Source organism: Hylobates moloch, unplaced genomic scaffold (assembly GCF_009828535.3).
Source record: "Hylobates moloch isolate HMO894 unplaced genomic scaffold, HMol_V3 SCAFFOLD_3, whole genome shotgun sequence".
NCBI lineage: Eukaryota > Metazoa > Chordata > Mammalia > Primates > Hylobatidae > Hylobates > Hylobates moloch.
Genome location: NW_026652278.1, coordinates 81264339 through 81283186, shown reverse-complemented (window position 1 = coordinate 81283186; position 18848 = coordinate 81264339). Strand labels below are relative to the sequence as shown.

Sequence of the window (18848 nt, the reverse complement as noted above, 5' to 3'; positions counted from 1 at the left end):
TCTTTTTTAAAAAAGCAACTTTTCTAACAGCATGTGACTATAGAATAGGAGATGAAAGGGTAATTTTGGTACACAGAGATATAAAGGGATGAGAAGAGTGGAGACGTCAGGGTCCTGCAGAACTTTACATAGGTGATATTTACACTCACACAAGAGAATGAACATCGACCTTTCAAAAGCTTTTCCAAAAACAGAAGAGGAAGGAACACTCCTCGACTCACTCCATGAGGCTAGAATTGTCTGGATACAAAGACTAGACAAAGACATCACAAGAAAACCATAGATCAATATCACTTACAATCGCATTAAAAGGAATAAAATACTCAGTTGTAAGACTTCTACAATGAGAACTACAAAACATCATTGAATGAAATCAGAGACCTAAATAAATGGAAAGACGTCTCATATTCAGCATTAGAAGGCTTAATATGGTTAAGACGGCAATACTGGTCAGGTGCAGTGGCTCATGCCCATAATCCCAGAATTTGGGGAAGCTCAGGTGGCAAGATTGCTTGATTCCAGGAGTTCAAGACCAGTCGGGGATACGTGATGAGACTTTGTCTCTACAAAAAATTAAAAAGTTAGGCAGGCGCAGTTGTGCACGCCTGTGGTTCTAGCTACTTGGGAGGGTGAGGTGAGAGGATTGCTTGAGCCTAGGAGGTCAAGGTTGCAGTGACTGCTGCCTGGTACTCCAGTCTGGGTGAAAGGGCAAAACCCTTTTGGGGAGGATGGGGAAGATGGCAATACTCCACAAATTGGTGTACAGATTCAATGCAATTCCTATCAAAATCTCAGCCTCTTTTTTTTTGTTTTGTTTTGTTTTGCAGAAATTTACAAGCTGATGCTAAACACACATGTGACAGGATCAGGGCTCAGGCTCAGGTCTGAGCCTCAATCTGACACTCTGTGGAAAGGGCAGTCAGGAAATAACAGATAAATAACATCAAATTTGAAGGTTTGCCGAGGAGTGAGAGAAAAAACTCCCTTTGTCTACCTCCTAGGCTTCAAAGCTGTCTGGGCCGAGATGTCAACTTAGCTGCATCCTGGGTCAATGAGGCTTTTGCGAATTAGGCAAATAAATCAAGTTACTAGAGTTTAAGCTGTGTTTTCTTTCAGTATTCCAATGAATCACTTTTTGACCTTTGGAATTATTAGGTACTTGTCAAGACTGATAAAATTTAGCTGGAGATATTGCAGATATGGGCGATAAATATGACTGAATAAAGTCTGAAACCATTCAAGAATATAAAATGTGTTTGAGATTTAGGTGAAGAGGAAAGACCGTTTGAAAATTATGAAGGCTATTAACAGGCTGAACATGACTTCAATTCACTGTATCTCAGAATCGGTAGGTACTCCTATAAAAGTGTGAGTGAGATAGTTAACTCATGTTAACAGGCTCTGTGTAATGATGCACAAATTCACAGTAGCGCTGGGTATGCGGCACGTCAAAGGCCCAAATGCCTTTTATTATGAAAGTTAGGCCAAATCTAGTCAAGTTTTAGAGTTACCTATACTTACTGTATTTCTATATTAGGTTATTTCATGACATTTATTTCACTTTTTTTCCTAAAAAATGAATCCGAATAGCTTTATTTCTTTTCTCTTTCTTCTTGAGATGTGGTCTCGTTTTGTCACAGGCCAGAGTGCAGTGGCACAATCACAGCTCATGGCAGCCTCAACCTCCCAGGCTTAAGGGATCCTCCCATCTTAGTAGTTGGGACCACAGGCATGCACCATCACGCTTGAATAATGTTTTCATTTTTTGTAGAGACGAGGTCTTGCTATATTGCCCAGGGTGGTCTTGAACTTCCGGGCTCAAATGATCCTCCCACCTCAGCCTCCAAAACCTCTAAAAATGCTGGGACTACAAGCACCAGCCACCATGCCCAGACTTTATAGCTAAATTTCATAGGCACTTGTCCATGGTGGGGGAAATGCTGAGAAAGAAAGTAGAGAAAAATACACTTTATTTCCTATTTAAGTAGACCTTATTTTGTTTAACTATACTGATACTGATAGGGCAAGTATTCTATTATTAAGTAACTATTAACATTCTATTAATATAGTGATAGGGCAAGCATTTTATTAAATAATTATGTATATTCTATTCAAACAAATTAGAAACCTTCTAGATAAAAAAAATATATAGAAAGGTTTAAACTGCCTGAAAATTAAAGGGTAAATGACAAATATTTACATATCATAGAAAAGAATATTCAGATCGCACACAAAGAACATATAAACACAGATAATAGTAAGATACGAAGACATCAAGCAAACAAAGATTAGTGTCTTCAAAATGTTGTATGTTTGGCAAAAGCTCCTATAACAAATAGTAGGAGGCCAGGCATAGTGGCTCACCCCTATAATCCCAGCTCTTTGGGAATCTGAGATGGGTGGATGACCCGAGGTCAGGAGTTCAAGACCAGCCTGACCAACACAGTGAAACCCCATCTCTACTAAAAATACGAAAATTAGCTGGGTGTGGTGGCACATGCCCCTTGCCTTTGTTCTTTTAGCCTAAGATTGCTTTGGCTATTCAGGCTCTTTTTTAGTTAAATACAAATTTTAGAATTGATTTTCTAATTCTGTGCAAAAATGACTTTGGCAGTTAGATAGGAACTATATTGAATTTGTAGATTGCTTTGGGCAGTAAAGACATTTTAATGATGTTGATTCTTCCAATCCATAAGCATGTAATATTTTTCCATTTGTTTGTGTCATGTATACATTTTGAAACTATTAAATTTTAAAAATAAAGCAATGACTTTTAAAAAAGTTTTATTTATTTATTTATTTTTATGGAGTCTCACTCTGTCACCGAGGTTCAAGTGCAGTGGTGTGATCTTGGCTAACTGCAACCTCTGCCTCCCGGGTTCAAGCGATTCTCCTGCCTCAGCCTCCCGAGTAGCTGGGACCACAGGCATGTACCACCATGCCCAGCTAATTTTTGTATTTTTAGTGGAGACAGGGTTTCACCATGTTGGCCAGGCAGGTCTTGAACTCCTGACCTCAGGTGACCTGCATGCCTCAGCCTCCCAAAGTGCTAGGATTACAGGCGTGAGCCACTGCGCCCAGCCAATTTTCCCATTTTCGAAACACTAATTCTAAAGTAAAACTTCCCCTTTATTACTTGAAGATTTATTTCAGGTGTTTTTCAATTCTTCCTAATTTCAGCTCCTCAATTGAAATTTGGTTCACATTAATGCTGGTTATCTGTTCTTGACACATAGAAACTACAAATATAGGACTTTTACTGAATTCTATTTTTTAAAAGTTCTAAGGAAAAAGCTATTACATCCATATATATGTGTAAAATGAAACGTAGACCTAAGAGCTACTGTGAATAAACAGTTTGACTTTTAATAAAAGAGAGTATATTGAATTTATGTTAAAGCTAAGAATCTGGGAATTCTTGAGTACTGTCTGCTAGGAACACTATTATGTCAAAAATAACAAAAGGGTTGACATGATTTGCTGATCACTAACCCCACTGAGGGAAGCCCTCCAAGGTTTATGTGAGAAGTAGTCAGTTTGTTTTTGTCTTACTGGTGCAGAAGAAATGCTTTTTATTGCCCATGGTCTCCAAGGATGACACTGAGCTCCACAAAGCAACCACTGGGGAATATCAGGTAAATAGCATGAATCTGTTGCTGTAAAACAAGCACGCTGTTTTAAAAACATATTTAAAGTAATTCATGAGTTGGATGTTTCTTGATGGGTATACTTTTCAGTTTAGGTATTTAAAAAGAAAAAGTCTGCTGTATACCTTTATTTTCACTTTTACTTTGGTTTCGATGTCTATAGAAATCAGCAGTTTCTCTACTTTCCCAGAAATTTATCTCCAATGCTGACATGAGCACAAAGACCTTATGTACTGTGCTGGGAAATATTTTGTGTCTCAAAAAAGTTAACAAGGATACCCAGGAATTGAACTCAGCTCTGCACCAAGCAGACCTAATAGACATCTACAGAACCCTCCACCCCAAATCAACAGAATATACATTCTTTTCAGCACCACACCACACCTATTCCAAAATTGACCACATAGTTGGAAGTAAAGCTCTCCTCAGCAAATATAAAAGAACAGAAATTATAACAAACTGTCTCTCAGACCACAGCGCAATCAAACTAGAGCTCAGGATTAAGAAACTCACTCAAAACCGCTCAACTACATGGAAACTGAACAACCTGCTCCTGAATGACTACTGGGTACATAACGAAACGATGGCAGAAATAAAGATGTTCTTTGAAACCAATGAGAACAAAGACACAACATACCAGAGCCTCTGGGACACATTCAAAGCAGTGTGTAGAGGGAAATTTATAGCACTAAATGCCCACAAGAGAAAGCAGGAAAGATCCAAAATTGATACCCTAACATCACAATTAAAAGAACAAGAAAAGCAAGAGCAAACACATTCAAAAGCTAGCAGAAGGATAGAAATAACTAAAATCAGAGCAGAACTGCAGGAAATAGAGATACAAAAAAACCCTTCAAAAAATTAATGAATCCAGGAGCTGGTTTTTTCAAAAGATCAACAAAATTGATAGACCGCTAGCAAGACTAATAAAGAAGAAAAGAGAGAAGAATCAAATAGACGCAATAAAAAATGATAAAGGGGATATCACCACCCATCCCACAGAAATACAATCTACCATCAGAGAATACTACAAACACCTCTACGCAAATAAACTAGAAAATCTAGAAGAAATGGATAAATTTCTTGACAAATACACCCTCCCAAGACTAAACCAGGAAGAAGTTGAATCTCTGAATAGACCAATAACAGGCTCTGAAATTGTGGCAATAATCAATAGCTTACCAACCAAAAAGAGTCCAGGACCTGATGGATTCACAGCCGAATTCTACCAGAGGTACAAGGAGGAACTGGTACCATTCCTTCTGAAACTATTCCAATCAATAGAAAAACAGGGAATGCTCCCTAACACATTTTATGAGGCCAGCATCATCCTGATACCAAAGCCTGGCAGAGAGAAAACCAAAAAAGAGAATTTCAGACCAATATCCTTGATGAACATTGATGCAAAAATCCTCAATAAAATACTGGCAAACCGAATCCAGCAGCACATCAAAAAGCTTATACACCATGATCAAGTGGGCTTCATCCCTGGGATGCAAGGCTGGTTCAACATACGCAAATCAATAAATGTAATCCAGCATATAAACAGAACCAAAGACAAAAACCACATGATTATCTCAATAGATGCAGAAAAGGCCTTTGACAAAATTCAACAACCCTTCATGCTAAAAACTCTCAATAAATTAGGTATTGATGGGACGTATCTCAAAATAATAAGAGCTATCTATGACAAACCCACAGCCAATATCATACTGAATGGGCAAAAACTGGAAGCATTCCCTTTGAAAACCGGCACAAGACAGGGATGCCCTCTCTCACCACTCCTATTCAACATTGTGTTGGAAGTTCTGGCCAGGGCAATCAGGCAGGAGAAGGAAATAAAGGGTACTCCATTAGGAAAAGAGGAAGTCAAATTGTCCCTGTTTGCAGATGACAGGATTGTATATCAAGAATCCCCATTGTCTCAGCCCAAAATCTCCTTAAGCTGATTAGCAACTTCAGCAAAGTCTCAGGATACAAAATCAATGTACAAAAATCACAAGCATTCTTGTACACCAATCACAGACAAACAGAGAGCCAAATCATGAGTGAACTCCCATTCACAATTGCTTCAAAGAGAAGAAAATACCTAGGAATCCAACTTACAAGGGATGTGAAGGACCTCTTCAAGGAGAACTACAAACCACTGCTCAATGAAATCAAAGAGGATACAAACAAATGGAAGAACATTCCATGCTCATGGGTTGGAAGAATCAATATCGTGAAAATGGCCATACTGCCCAAGGTAATTTATAGATTCAATGCCATCTCCATCAAGCTACCAATGACTTTCTTCACAGAATTGGAAAAAACTACTTTAAAGTTCATATGAAACCAAAAAAGAGCCCGCATTGCCAAGTCAATCCTAAGCCAAAAGAACAAAGCTGGAGGCATCACGCTACCTGACTTCAAACTATACTACAAGGCTACAGTAACCAAAACAGCATGGTACTGGTACCACAACAGAGACATAGATCAATGGAACAGAAAAGAGCCCTCAGAAATGATGCCGCATATCTACAACTATCTGATCTTTGACAAATCTGACAAAAACAAGCAATGGGGAAAGGATTCCCTATTTAATAAATGGTGCTGGGAAAACTGGCTAGCCATATGGAGAAAGCTGAAACTGGATCCCTTCCTTACACCTTATACAAAAATTAATTCAAGATGGATTAAAGACTTACATGTTAAACCTAAAACCATAAAAACCCTAGAAGAAAACCTAGGCAATACCATTCAGGACATAGGCGTGGGCAAGGACTTCATGTCTAAAACACCAAAAGCAATGGCAACAAAAGCCAAAATTGACAAATGGGATCTAATTAAACTAAAGAGCTTCTGCACAGCAAAAGAAACTACCATCAGAGTGAACAGGCAACCTACAGAATGGGAGAAAATTTTTGCAACCTACTCATCTGACAAAGGGCTAATATCCAGAATCTACAATGAACTCAAACAAATTTACAAGAAAAAATCAAAGAACCCCATCAAAAAGTGGGTGAAGGACTTGAACAGACACTTCTCAAAAGAAGACATTTATGCAGCCAAAAAACACATGAAAAAATGCTCATCATCACTGGCCATCAGAGAAATGCAAATCAAAACCACAATGAGATACCATCTCACACCAGTTAGAATGGCCATCATTAAAAAGTCAGGAAACAACAGGTGCTGGAGAGGATGTGGAGAAATAGGAACACTTTTACACTGTTGGTGGGACTGTAAACTACTTCAACCATTGTGGAAGTCAGTGTGGTGATTCCTCAGGGATCTAGAACCAGAAATACCGTTTGACCCAGCCATCCCATTACTGGGTATATACCCAAAGGACTATAAATCATGCTGCTATAAAGACACATGCACACGTATGTTTATTGCGGCACTATTCACAATAGCAAAGACTTGGAACCAACCCAAATGTCCAACAATGATAGACTGGATTAAGAAAATGTGGCACATAGCATGGAATACTATGCAGCCATAAAAAATGATGAGTTCATGTTCTTTGTAGGGACATGGATGAAACTGGAAAACATCATTCTCAGTAAACTATCACAAGGACAAAAATCCAAACACCACATGTTCTCACTCATAGGTGGGAATTGAACAATGAGAACTCATGGACACAGGAAGGGGAACATCGCACTCCAGGGACTGTTGTGGGGTGGGGGGAGGGGGGAGGGACAGCACTAGGAGATATACCTAATGCTAAATGAGCAGTTAATGGGTGCAGCAAAACAACAAGGCACATGGATACATATGTAACAAACCTGCACATTGTGCACATGTACCCTAAAACCTAAAGTATAATAAAAAAATGGAAAAAATATTTGCAGGGAGCAACGAACAGCCGCAGAGGCGACAGCTACCACTTCAGAGGAGGCGGCCGCGGAGGAGGAGGAAGGGGAGGAGGGCGAGGCGGGGAGGCGCAGGAGGGACCCTCGTCATGGGTCCACGGGCCTAGAGTGGCGGAAGATACCGGCCTGGTGCCAAACTGGCTACTGCTGCTTCCTGTGGCCTCCATGGCTGAGGACTGGCTGGACTGCCCGGCCCTGGGCCCTGGCTGGAAGCGCTGTGAAGTCTTTCGCAAGTCAGGGGCCACCTGTGGATGCTCAGACACCTGTTACCAGAGCCCCACAGGAGACAGGATCCGAAGCAAAGTTGAGCTGACTCGATACCTGGGCCCTGAGTGTGATCTCAATACCTGGGCCCTGCGTGTGAGCTCACCCTCTTCGACTTCAAACAAGGCATCTTGTGCTATCCAGCCCCCAAGGCCCATCCCGTGGCAGTTGCCAGCAAGAAGCGAAAGAAGCATTCAAGGCTAGCCAAGACTCGGAAACGTCAGGTTGGACCCCCGAGTGGTGAGGTCAAGAAGGAGGCCCCGAAGGATGAGACCAAGGCTAACACTGACACAGCCCCAGCTTCATTCCCTGCTCCTGGATGCTGTGATAACTGTGGAATCAGCTTCTCAGGGGATGGCACCCAAAGGCAGCGGCTCAAAACATTGTGCAAAGACTGTCGAGCACAGAGAATTGCCTTCAACCGGGAACAGAGAATGTTTAAGCGTGTGAGCTGTGGGGAGTGTGCAGCCTGCCAGGTAACAGAAGACTGTGGGGCCTGCTCCACCTGCCTCCTGCAGCTGCCCCATGATGTGGCATCGGGGCTGTTCTGCAAGTGTGAACGGAGACGCTGCCTCCGGATTGTGGAAAGGAGCCGAGGGTGTGGAGTATGCCGGGGCTGTCAGACCCAAGAGGATTGTGGCCGTTGCCCCATCTGCCTTCGCCCTCCCCGCCCTGGTCTCAGGCGCCAGTGGAAATGTGTCCAGCGACGTTGCCTACGGGCTAAACATGCCCACCGCAAGGGAGGCTGTGACTCCAAGACGGCTGCCAGGCGGCGCCCCGGAGCCCAGCCACTGCCTCTACCACCCCCATCACAGTCCCCAGAGCCCACAGAGCCGCACCCCAGAGCCCTGGCCCCTCGCCACCTGCCGAGTTCATCTATTACTGTGTAGACGAGGACGAGCTAAAGCGGCTGCTGCCCAGTGTCTGGTCAGAGTCTGAGGATGGGGCAGGATCGCCCCCACCTTACCGTCGTCGAAAGAGGCCCAGCTCTGCCCGACGGCACCATCTTGGCCCTACCCTGAAGCCCACCTTGGCTACACGCACAGCCCAACCAGACCATACCCAGGCTCCAACGAAGCAGGAAGCAGGTGGTGGCTTTGTGCTGCCCCCGCCTGGCACTGACCTTGTGTTTTTACGGGAGGGTGCAAGCAGTCCTGTGCAGGTGCTGGGCCCTGTTGCAGCTTCCACAGAAGCCCTGTTGCAGGTGAAGCAAGAGAAGGCGGATCCAGGACGAGTGGACACCAGGCACAGCTGTCCTGACTTCTCCCGTATTGGTGCCTGGCTGCCCTAGCAAGGCAGTAGACCCAGGCCTGCCATCTGTGAAGCAAGAGCCACCTGACCCTGAGGAGGACAAGGAGGAGAACAAGGATGACTCTGCCTCCAAATTGGCCCCAGAGGAAGAGGCAGGAGGGGCTGGCACACCCGTGATCACGGAGATTATCAGCCTGGGTGGAACCCGCTTCTGAGATACAGCAGCCTGGTTGCCCAGTCTGCAGGGCAGGCACTCGGGAAGGGAAGATGGATGTAAAGTGTGGGAGACCGAGGACACAGTGGAGCCCACGAGCACGAGCTGGAACCCACGAGGATGGCCTGGAACCCATGTCAGTCTCTCACTACCTCCAGCTTCGATGATGTGGGTGTCCTGCAGAAGAAGCTGGTGCCCTTCCTCACAGAGTTAAATATGCATCTGGCCCAGGAATTAGAGAAGCTGAAGGGATGATCCTGGGGAAGGTGGAGCAGCTGCAGGCCTGGCTGCAGGCCTGACTACTGCCCGCACCAACAAGGTGATCCAGCAGATACATGGCAACGTGTGAACTGCAACAGCGCCTGGTGCCCCAGCACCAACCTTCCAATTGTAAAAACAATATGCTGCTGCTTCACTTCTGCCCTCCGGTTATCAAGCAAAATGTCTCTTGTGGCCCATCTTACTGGAAGAGAGTTCTGGGAAACGTAGCCTCACCAAGGTGACACATTACAAAGCCACCCTACCATGAATCCGCTCCCAAGGGTCTCCCTGCTCACCTGAGGATAACTCAATATAACTATGTTGCTGAAAATGCAAAGCTGAAGACCATGGATTTCCTGGTGATTCCAGCAAGTGCAGAGATTCTATGAAGCCCACCCAGAAAAAACTTGCTGGTCCTGGCTATTTTTGTGTCATTTATTCAAGTATTGAGAACCTGGCCTATGGTAGGCACTGTACTTAATACTAGGATACAGAAATGCAAAAGATACGGCCCATGCAATTTTATTAAATGCATCAATATGTATTACAAATGGTGAATGGATTTCCAAATTTATCATGGAATTTAATGCTGAATATATAGAATTCAGAAAAAAAATTTGCAAATCATATATCTCATAAGGATTTAATATCCAAAATATATAAAGAATCTTTAAAACTCAATAACAGAAGACAAAGAACCTATTTTTTTAATTTCCATAGTTTCTTGGGGAACAGGTGGTGTTTGGTTACATGAGTAAGTTCTGTAGTGGTGATTTGTGAGATTCTGGTGCACCCATCCTTGATCATTGTGATGTTGAGCATTGTTTCATATGTTTGCACCCATCCTTGATCATTGTGATGTTGAGCATTGTTTCATATGTTTGTTGGCCATTTGTGTATCTTCTTTTGATAATTGTCTATTCATGTCCTTAGTCCACTTTTTGATGGGATTGTTTGTTTTTTTCTTGTTGATTTGTTTGAGTTCATTGTAGATTCTGGATATTAGTCCTTTCTCAGATGTATAGAGTGTGAATATTTTTTCCTGCTCTTCGGGTTGTCTATTTACTCTGCTGACTGTTCCTTTTGCAGTGCAAAAGCTCTGGTACAAAAATAGGCGCATAAACCAATGGAACAGAATAGAAAACCTAGAAATAAATCCAAATACTTACAGCCAACTGATCTTCAACAAAGTAAACAAAAACATAAAGTGGGGAAAGGACACCCTTTTCAACAAATGATGCTGGGATAATTGGCTAGCCACATGTAGGAGAATGAAACTGGATGCTCATCTCTCACCTTATACAAAAATCAACTCAAGATGGATTAAAGATTTAAATCTAAGACCTGAAACCATAAAAATTCTAGAAGATAACATTGGAAAAACCCTTCTAGACATTGGCTTAAGCAAGGATTTCATGACCAAGAACCTAAAAGCAAATGCAATATAAAGATAAATTGTTAAGAATTAATTAAACTAAAGAACCTATTTTTAAAATGGGCAAAGAACCGGTATAGACATTTTCAAAGAAAATGTACAAATAGCCAACAAGTACATAAAAAGAGAGTTAACATCATTAGTCATTCAGGAAATCAAAATCAAAATCACAATGAGATACTGTTACACTACTTCACAAGGATATTTTTTTGAGAGAGTCTCACTCTGTCAACCAGGTTGGAGTGCAGTGGCACAATCTCACCTCACTGCAGCCTCCTCCTCCCAGGTTCAAGCAATTCTCCTGCCTCAGACTCCTGAGTAGCTGGGACTACAGGCACATACCACAACACCCACTAATTTTTTTTTTTTTTTTCTTCAGATTTTTAGTAGAGACAGGGTTTCATTGTGTTGGCCAGGCTGGTCTCGAACTTCTGACCTCAGGTGATCAGCCCACCTCAGCCTTCCAAAGTACTGGTATTACAGGTATGAGCCAGTACACCTGGCCTTCTTCGCAACTATTAGGATGACTAATAAAAATAAATAAATAAATACATAAATTAAACTATATATATATATAGAGAGAGAGAGAAAGAAAGTAGGGGGAGGAAAAAGGGTTAGCCAAGATGTGGATAAAGTTAAAGACACTTATATTGGTGGTGGGAATATCAAATTGTGTGCTTACTGTGGAAATCAATTTGGAGGTTAATTAAAAAGCTAAACATAGAATAATTCCACTTCTAGGTATATACCCGAAATAATTCAAGCGTGACTCAAACAGATACTTGTACACCAGTGTTTTTTTTTTTTTTTTGCAGTAGCATTTTTTACAATAGTCAAAAGGTAGAAAAACCCTAACAGATGAATCTTTAATCAATGAATAGATGAACAAAATGTTGTACATAAATACAAAGGATTATTATTCAGCCATAAAAAAGAATGATGTTTTGATACACACTACAGCATAATGAACCTTAAAGACGTTTTCTAAGTGAAATAAGCCAGACTCAAATGGACAAATATTGTATGATTCCAAACATATGAAATATCTAGAATGGAAAAATTCATAGAGATAGAAAATATGTTAGTGATTACTAGGATGTGAGGGAAGAGTTAAAAGTTGTTACTGTTTTGTGAGTATAGTTTTTGTTTGGAGTGATAAGCTAATTTTAGAAATAGATAGTTCCGACGTTTATACATTTTGCATGTAATTACTACCATAGAATTATACATTTAAAATTTTTTAATGATGTATGTATATCATATTAAAATTTTAAAAAGCAAACAAATAGGAGGTGCCTAAGCTTGACTCATGTTCATTAATTTGCTGACCCCTTGATTATGGCAGTCGTTAATAGATTTTATAATTTAAAATTCACTTAAAAGATGTGTTAAAAGACAGATTGCTGTTTCCTTAGTTTCTGATTCATTCGTGCTGGAATGGTACCCAAGAATTTGCACTTCTAATACATTTGTGTATGATGTGGATGCTGTCGGTCTGTTGATCACACTTAAAAAACTTCTAGACTACATTATGCCTAAAAGAGTTCCTCTGTCTCATCAATGCAGTTGTTTAATTGATTTGTTTTTTTTTCCAAGTAAAGGGATTAAGTTATTCTAATCTAATAATGTGCTAATATAGTTTGGCTCAGTTAGGCAAGATCAATCATACATATGAAATCATTATCAGCTGAAAAGAAACAGAGAGAGACAAAGTTGGGAAGAGATTAAAAGTGAGAGCTGATGTAGGATTGCCTGGACGGAACTAAAATCCCAGTTCCATCACCTTTCTCCTCTGTAACACTGGAATAGGTAATGAACTTCCCTGAGATTTAGATTCCCTTGCCTGTAAATGAGAATAAATAACAAAAATTCCTCATAGAGTATTTTGAGGATTACATGGGATATTGCTTATAAAGTTGCTAGCAAAATGTCTGCTACATAACAAGTCCTCATAAACAGTTACAAATGAAAAACAGATGGACAGGAAATAACATTCATGATAAATCAATCTGAAAAATGTTGATGTAAAAAATTCTAGAACTCTCACGATATCTTCACAAAGTCAGTGTATTAAAATAAATATGGCATAAACCCTCCAATCTGAGCCTTATAAAAAGAGGAGATTTGCTTATTGTGAAAAAGGGAAAGAGTGGAGGGTCTATGAGGTAATTATTAATAATATTAGTTTTATTAAATATTAGCACATTTTATTAAGTGTGTACAGCAACCTCAAGCTGGTGTTATTAACTGAACTTGGGAGAACATTTGAGCTCATGAACTATTCACATTGTTCTAAATCTCAGCTAAGTAAAAAAGTGAAATAGGAGAGAATGCAGAAGCTAGTTATAATGTGTTTTCCATACATATATAAATAAATATATATATTATATATATAAATAAGTATATATTATATATATAAATAAGTATATATATTATATATATAAATGTAGTTAACAGTTCCAACCATGTTCAAATAAGGCAAAGGCCCAGCTGCAACCAATCCAGTTGTTTCTGTACCTCACTTTCCTTTTGCTGTCCATAAATCTTCTTCCACCACGTGGCTGCGCTACAGTCTCTCTAAATCTGCTGTAATTCTGGGCGCTGCCTGAGTCTCCCATTGTTCATTGCTCAAACTACTTTAAATTATATCTATATATATAAAATATATATATATTTTACACCAAGAATAGGCTGAGTTAAATATACATCTTGCTGTTTGCAGTGACCATTCTGGCTTATCATTACAGATGTCTTGTTTTCTCCTATAGAAGTAACACACTTTACTACTTTTGAAGACAGATTGTTACACTGATTCTATGATTGTCATTAAGAGAAAAATTTCAACCAAATTAAATTTAAAGTAGTATGAGCAATGAATGATGGGAGAATCAGGCAGCGCCCAAAATTACAGCAGATTTAGAGAGACTAGTGCAGCCACGTGGTGGAAGATTTATGGACAGCAAAAGGAAAGTGAGGTACAGAAACAACTGGATTGGTTGCAGCTGGGCCTTTGCCTTATTTGAACATGGTTGGAACTGTTAGCTACATTTGGCCAAAACTCAGTGATTGGTGCAGATGTGGGCTACAGTTGGTTTACAACTCCACTTGTTATAGTTCACGATGTACAGAAAAACCTTTAGGTTGAACTTTAATATGAAAGGAAGCAGCTTTAGGCTAAACTTGATTAACAATTTCCCTCTTTGGGTCATTTTCTCAATCTTGAGATAACCAAAACTTTAGTTATTGATGTTACTATTACCATGGCTCTTGAAACTTACTGGGAAAGAGAAGAACAGTGAGCTTGGCAAAGATGGGAACAAGGACCGAGTAGAGGGTATGTCCATATGCTGGAACATTCTGTTTACAGAAGAAAAACAAAACCTGGTCTGTTCTAGAATCTATGTGTTTGCTATGTTTTCCATAATCAAACATAGTTTGATTATGTTACATTTAGAACAAACAATCCCAGTTTTGTTTTGTTTGGTCTGTTGGGGCCTAGTGCATGAGCTCAGTCCAAAACAATGGCCTCCCATAATTTCGTTTAAAAGAATCCCCTTTTTTTTAGGTCATGTTCTCACTTAGGTGAGAGTGTGACCAAACTTAGGGCCTTAGCACCACTCTCAGTTACCATCATTTTGGGTTTCTGGTCTCAGCATGTCATTCATAAGTTACAGTGTCCTCATGGCTGCACATTTCTTTCAGCTCTTGTCATTCCAGTTAAAGAAAGACCATTTGACACTCTAGAGATGGCTTCATGCAAACATTTAAAACTTTTAAGAGAATATAGTGCACCAGAAAGACTATTATTATGACTATCAGTAGGATAATACCAACAGTTTGGAGTATGCTCCTTACCCGGGGTCCCCATAAACCAAACCACCTAAAATTAAATAGATCGAAGAATGAGCTGTATAAAGAGTCTACTCATTTAACTAAGGAGTCTCTTCATTAATCCCCTACAACTAAGTCTCTGTAATACATGACGTTTTCTCCATAGGCCATAAGTGCCAGCATCTGTACAGAGACTTCTGTTTAGCCAGTAACTAATCCAGATCAATTCTATTATTTAGCATAACTTTCACAAGAGAATTTAAAGTTTGTTGTGTAACCATAGCCTTTACAGTAGAATCTGCTTTAGAGCCTATCATGAGGGATACATTTTTAATCATTGCCGCTTTTATTCCAAACTATGGAAAAAGGACCTAACAAATGATGCCCTTTTAGAAGAGTGAAAGCCTTCCAGCGATGTTCTCCTTAACCCATGATGTGGGTTAAGAAGAGTAAATCAATGTTCTGTTTCTGACTATGAGGCAATGTATGTACCATTAAAGTTTCTCATCTACATTAGGCCTTCATTTTTGTCTATTAAAGTATAAGGTTATCCATGTATAAGACTGGCTGCAAAATCCTTCACAAATAACAGTACACCCCATAAGTGCACACAAGAGAACCCTTTCGCCTCTATTATTCATAGAAGCATAAGCAAGGGACAAATAATTAAAGAGTCTCATGATAGTAGAGAACTCTTGATCCGTGATCTTGGGAAAACCTGTTCACATCAGGGATGCCATCTTCTTCTGGGGAGAAAACCCCTGGTTAGCTTTTCTTTAAGGCTTCTAATGGGTGTACAGTTCCAAGAGTGTAAAGGGAGCCTCCTCAGTTGTGAGATTATGAACCCAAGGTTCAAAGTCCTGAAGTTTTGCTGTAGTGTGGACGCCAATGACAGTCTTTCTTTGATGTTCTCAGAAGATGAGTCTTCAGGTTCTAGTTTATGAAGGGATTGATTGTCCTCAGTGAAACATAAAAACCTTACCTTACCTGGTAAAAATACACGATAGTCTAATAATCTACTGCTATAATGATGGCAGCGGCACCCCATCTGGAGCAGCCACTGCCATCACATCAGCTACAGCAGTGAAACATGGCAAGGAGCTGGGGACAAGTGGGAAACATGCCCCTTCTGAGTTGGTGGAGTTGGAGCTTCCTGGGAACAGTTGCAGCAGCCCAAGTAGTGGCTGCAGACCTGGGCCTCCCATTCCATGGAGCAGGCAGGAGACCTGTCCTTCAAGGTGCAACTACAGATGCCCAAGCCATGGCTGCAGAGTCAGGCATCTCTACACTCTTGTGGGCACAGGAAAAAAACCCAGGCCCTTGCAGACTTGGAGGTATCTTCTCTCCCATTGCCTGGCTCCTCCCCACTCTTGACACCTGCTCTGATCTTGGAGCAAGGTTGTGGGTAGGCTCAGGTGCTGCTGCAGCCTGGTGGGTGTGCACATGCTTGGGGCAGTGCTGACACACCAGTACCATGCTGCCTCTGGCCCCTGCCCAGGCTTTGGGCACTGACAAGCATGGGAGAGAAGCTGAGGAGATGCTGAGGGCAACTTGGCACTGGCCTGCAGGCATCCTTTGGCACAAATAGCCTGGGTGCCATGAACGGCAGCAGGAGGCAGACAGGCTCCTGCACAGAAGGGGGTGGGTCCTTGGTGAGGCCCTACCTTCAGGCCAGGATGGGTGTGAAGGCTGAAGTCTGGGCTGCCAGTCCCGTGAACCAGAGTGTAAACTTGTGATGCCTTTTCTGGGGCCACCATGGCCTCTCATGGACCAACCAGTGTGCATTTCTTCCTTTCTGAGACCCATAAAAGCCCCAGACTCAGTCAGAACTGAGCAGACATTGGGACAACCAGCTGCAGAGAGCGGCTACCCACTCCAGGGCCTCATCTCTTCTGAGAGATGCAGATGTCGGGATGCCCAGCTGCAGAATGGAGGTGCCCACTCCAGGACATCCTCTGAGTTATTCTGTCACTCAATATAGCTCCTCTTTGCTCACCCTCAACTTGTCTGTATACCTCATTATTCCTGGAGGTAGGACAAGAACTTGAGACCTGCCAAATGACAGGGTTAAAAATGCTGTAACACAAACAAGGGTGAAACATGCCCCCTTGCTCACCATGTTGTGGATGACAAGAAGAGAGAAGAAAAAAAGAGCTGTGGCTGTATGGGAACCCAGACCTGGGAGGTCCTGAGGCCAGAGCTGTGACTCCTGCTATGGGACCCTGTGGTTCCTGGAGTCTGCAAGCTTCCAGGTACAACTGTGTTCCCTTGTAACAGCTGTGGAAGCTGCTTGTGGTGTGTCTGGTCCAGCCAAGGCCTTATAGTGAGCTAGCACTCATGCTGGCACCTGGAGCTTCCTGTCCCAGCTGCAGCAGCTGGTGTGCCTAACTGTGTTAAAACATATTGAACAATATGAACTTCCACTCACCAAGCCTGACTTGATTGCTCAGTCTACTAGTAGCAGAGGATAACATTGAGCCCCTGATATGGTGACATTCCCTGGAGTAATTGGCTGGCTGCCTGGGGGCAGGCTGATTACATGGGATGAATTTCATCATGGAAGTAGCAGCATTTTGTTCTTATAGGAATAGACACTTACTTTGAATATGGATTGTCTTCCCTGCATGCAGTGCTTCTTCCCAAACTACCATAAGAGACTTATGAATGCCTTATACACTATCACAGTGTACCACACACCATTGCGTGTAATCAAATAAGTCACTTCCTAGCAATAGATGTCAGCAATGGGCCCATGCTTATGATCCAATAGTCTACCATATTCCCCATGACCCTGAAGCAATTGGATGGATAGAATGGTGGAATAGCCTATTAAAAACTCTGCTGCAGCACCAGCTAGGCGGCAATATCTTGCAGAACTGGGAAAAATTCTCCAGAAGGCTGTATATGCTCTGAGTCAGAATTCAATATACGGTGCTGTTTTTACCACAGCAGAATTCATGGCTCCAGGAATCAAGGAGTGTAAATGAGAGTGACAGAGTTCACTATTACCCATCTGTAGTGACTCAGTAGCAAGATGGTTGCTTCCTGTTTTCATGACTTTATCATATGAGACATACTGACTTTGTTTCATAGTATTTAAGTAATGCTAATTTTACATCATAGTATTTAAGTTAGGGGATATCAAGAAGAGTAAACATTACTCAAGGACTTTGCTCCCTCTTTCTGGGAAGGGATTAGTGCAATTTTTGGTTGTATACAGAATAGTTGTATCCTGTCAGGCAGAATTATGACCTTGCTATTGTCTTTATTTGAAAATTAAATACGGTTTTAAAAGATACATATAGGTGCCACATTGACACGGAATAAACATAATAGCTCATTTTATGTGTTGGCTTGACTAGGCCATGGGGTGCCCAGATATGGAGACAAATATTATTGAGTGTATCTGCAAGGATGTTCTAGATGAGACTGATATTTAAATTCATAGAGTGAGTAAAGCAGATTGTTCCCTCTAAAGTAGGTAGGCCTTATCCAGTCAATTGAAGACCTGAATAGCACAAAAATGTTGATTAAGGGAGGACTCCTCTTGCCTGGCTACCTGAGCTGGGCCATTGGTCTTTTCTTGCTTTTAAATTCAAATGGAAACATGGATTTTCTCAGGTACTGAGCTTGCCAGCTTTTGGACTGAAGCTTACACTATCAGGTCTCCTGGTTCTCATGCCTTTGGACTCAAACTAGAACTAAACTTCAGCTTTTCTGTGTCTCCAGCTTGCCAACTGCAGATATTGAGACTTATCCGCCTCCATAATAATGTGAGCCAATTTCTTGTAATCTCTCTCTTTCAATGTTGACAGCAGTATATACAGCTAAGATAGTCGTGTAATGGACATGATGACTCTATTAGTCTACATTATCTAGAGAAACATATGATGAGAGAGAAATGATAAGAAATTGGCTCACACCATCCTTATAGAGGCTGAGAAGTCTCAATATCTGTAGCTGGCAAGCTGGAGACACAGGAGAGATGAAATGTAGTTCCAGTTTGAGTCCAAAGGCATAAGAACCAGGAGAGCTGGTAGAGTAAGATTCAGTCCAAAAGCTGGCAGGCTCAATACCCAAGAAAA

The 18848-nt window shown here is 41.4% G+C and overlaps 1 protein-coding gene across 1 annotated transcript; it reads left to right on the top strand.

The window, feature by feature from the left end:
* The first annotated feature begins 7577 nt into the window (after positions 1-7577).
* Positions 7578-9278, top strand: LOC116460742 (methyl-CpG-binding domain protein 1-like). Its single transcript, XM_058436458.1, is given in 4 exon segments — positions 7578-7849; positions 7852-8620; positions 8623-8975; positions 9067-9278. Coding segments are annotated over 4 exon segments (1470 nt in total). The 5' UTR covers positions 7578-7672; the 3' UTR covers positions 9238-9278.
* Positions 9279-18848: the final 9570 nt, after the last annotated feature.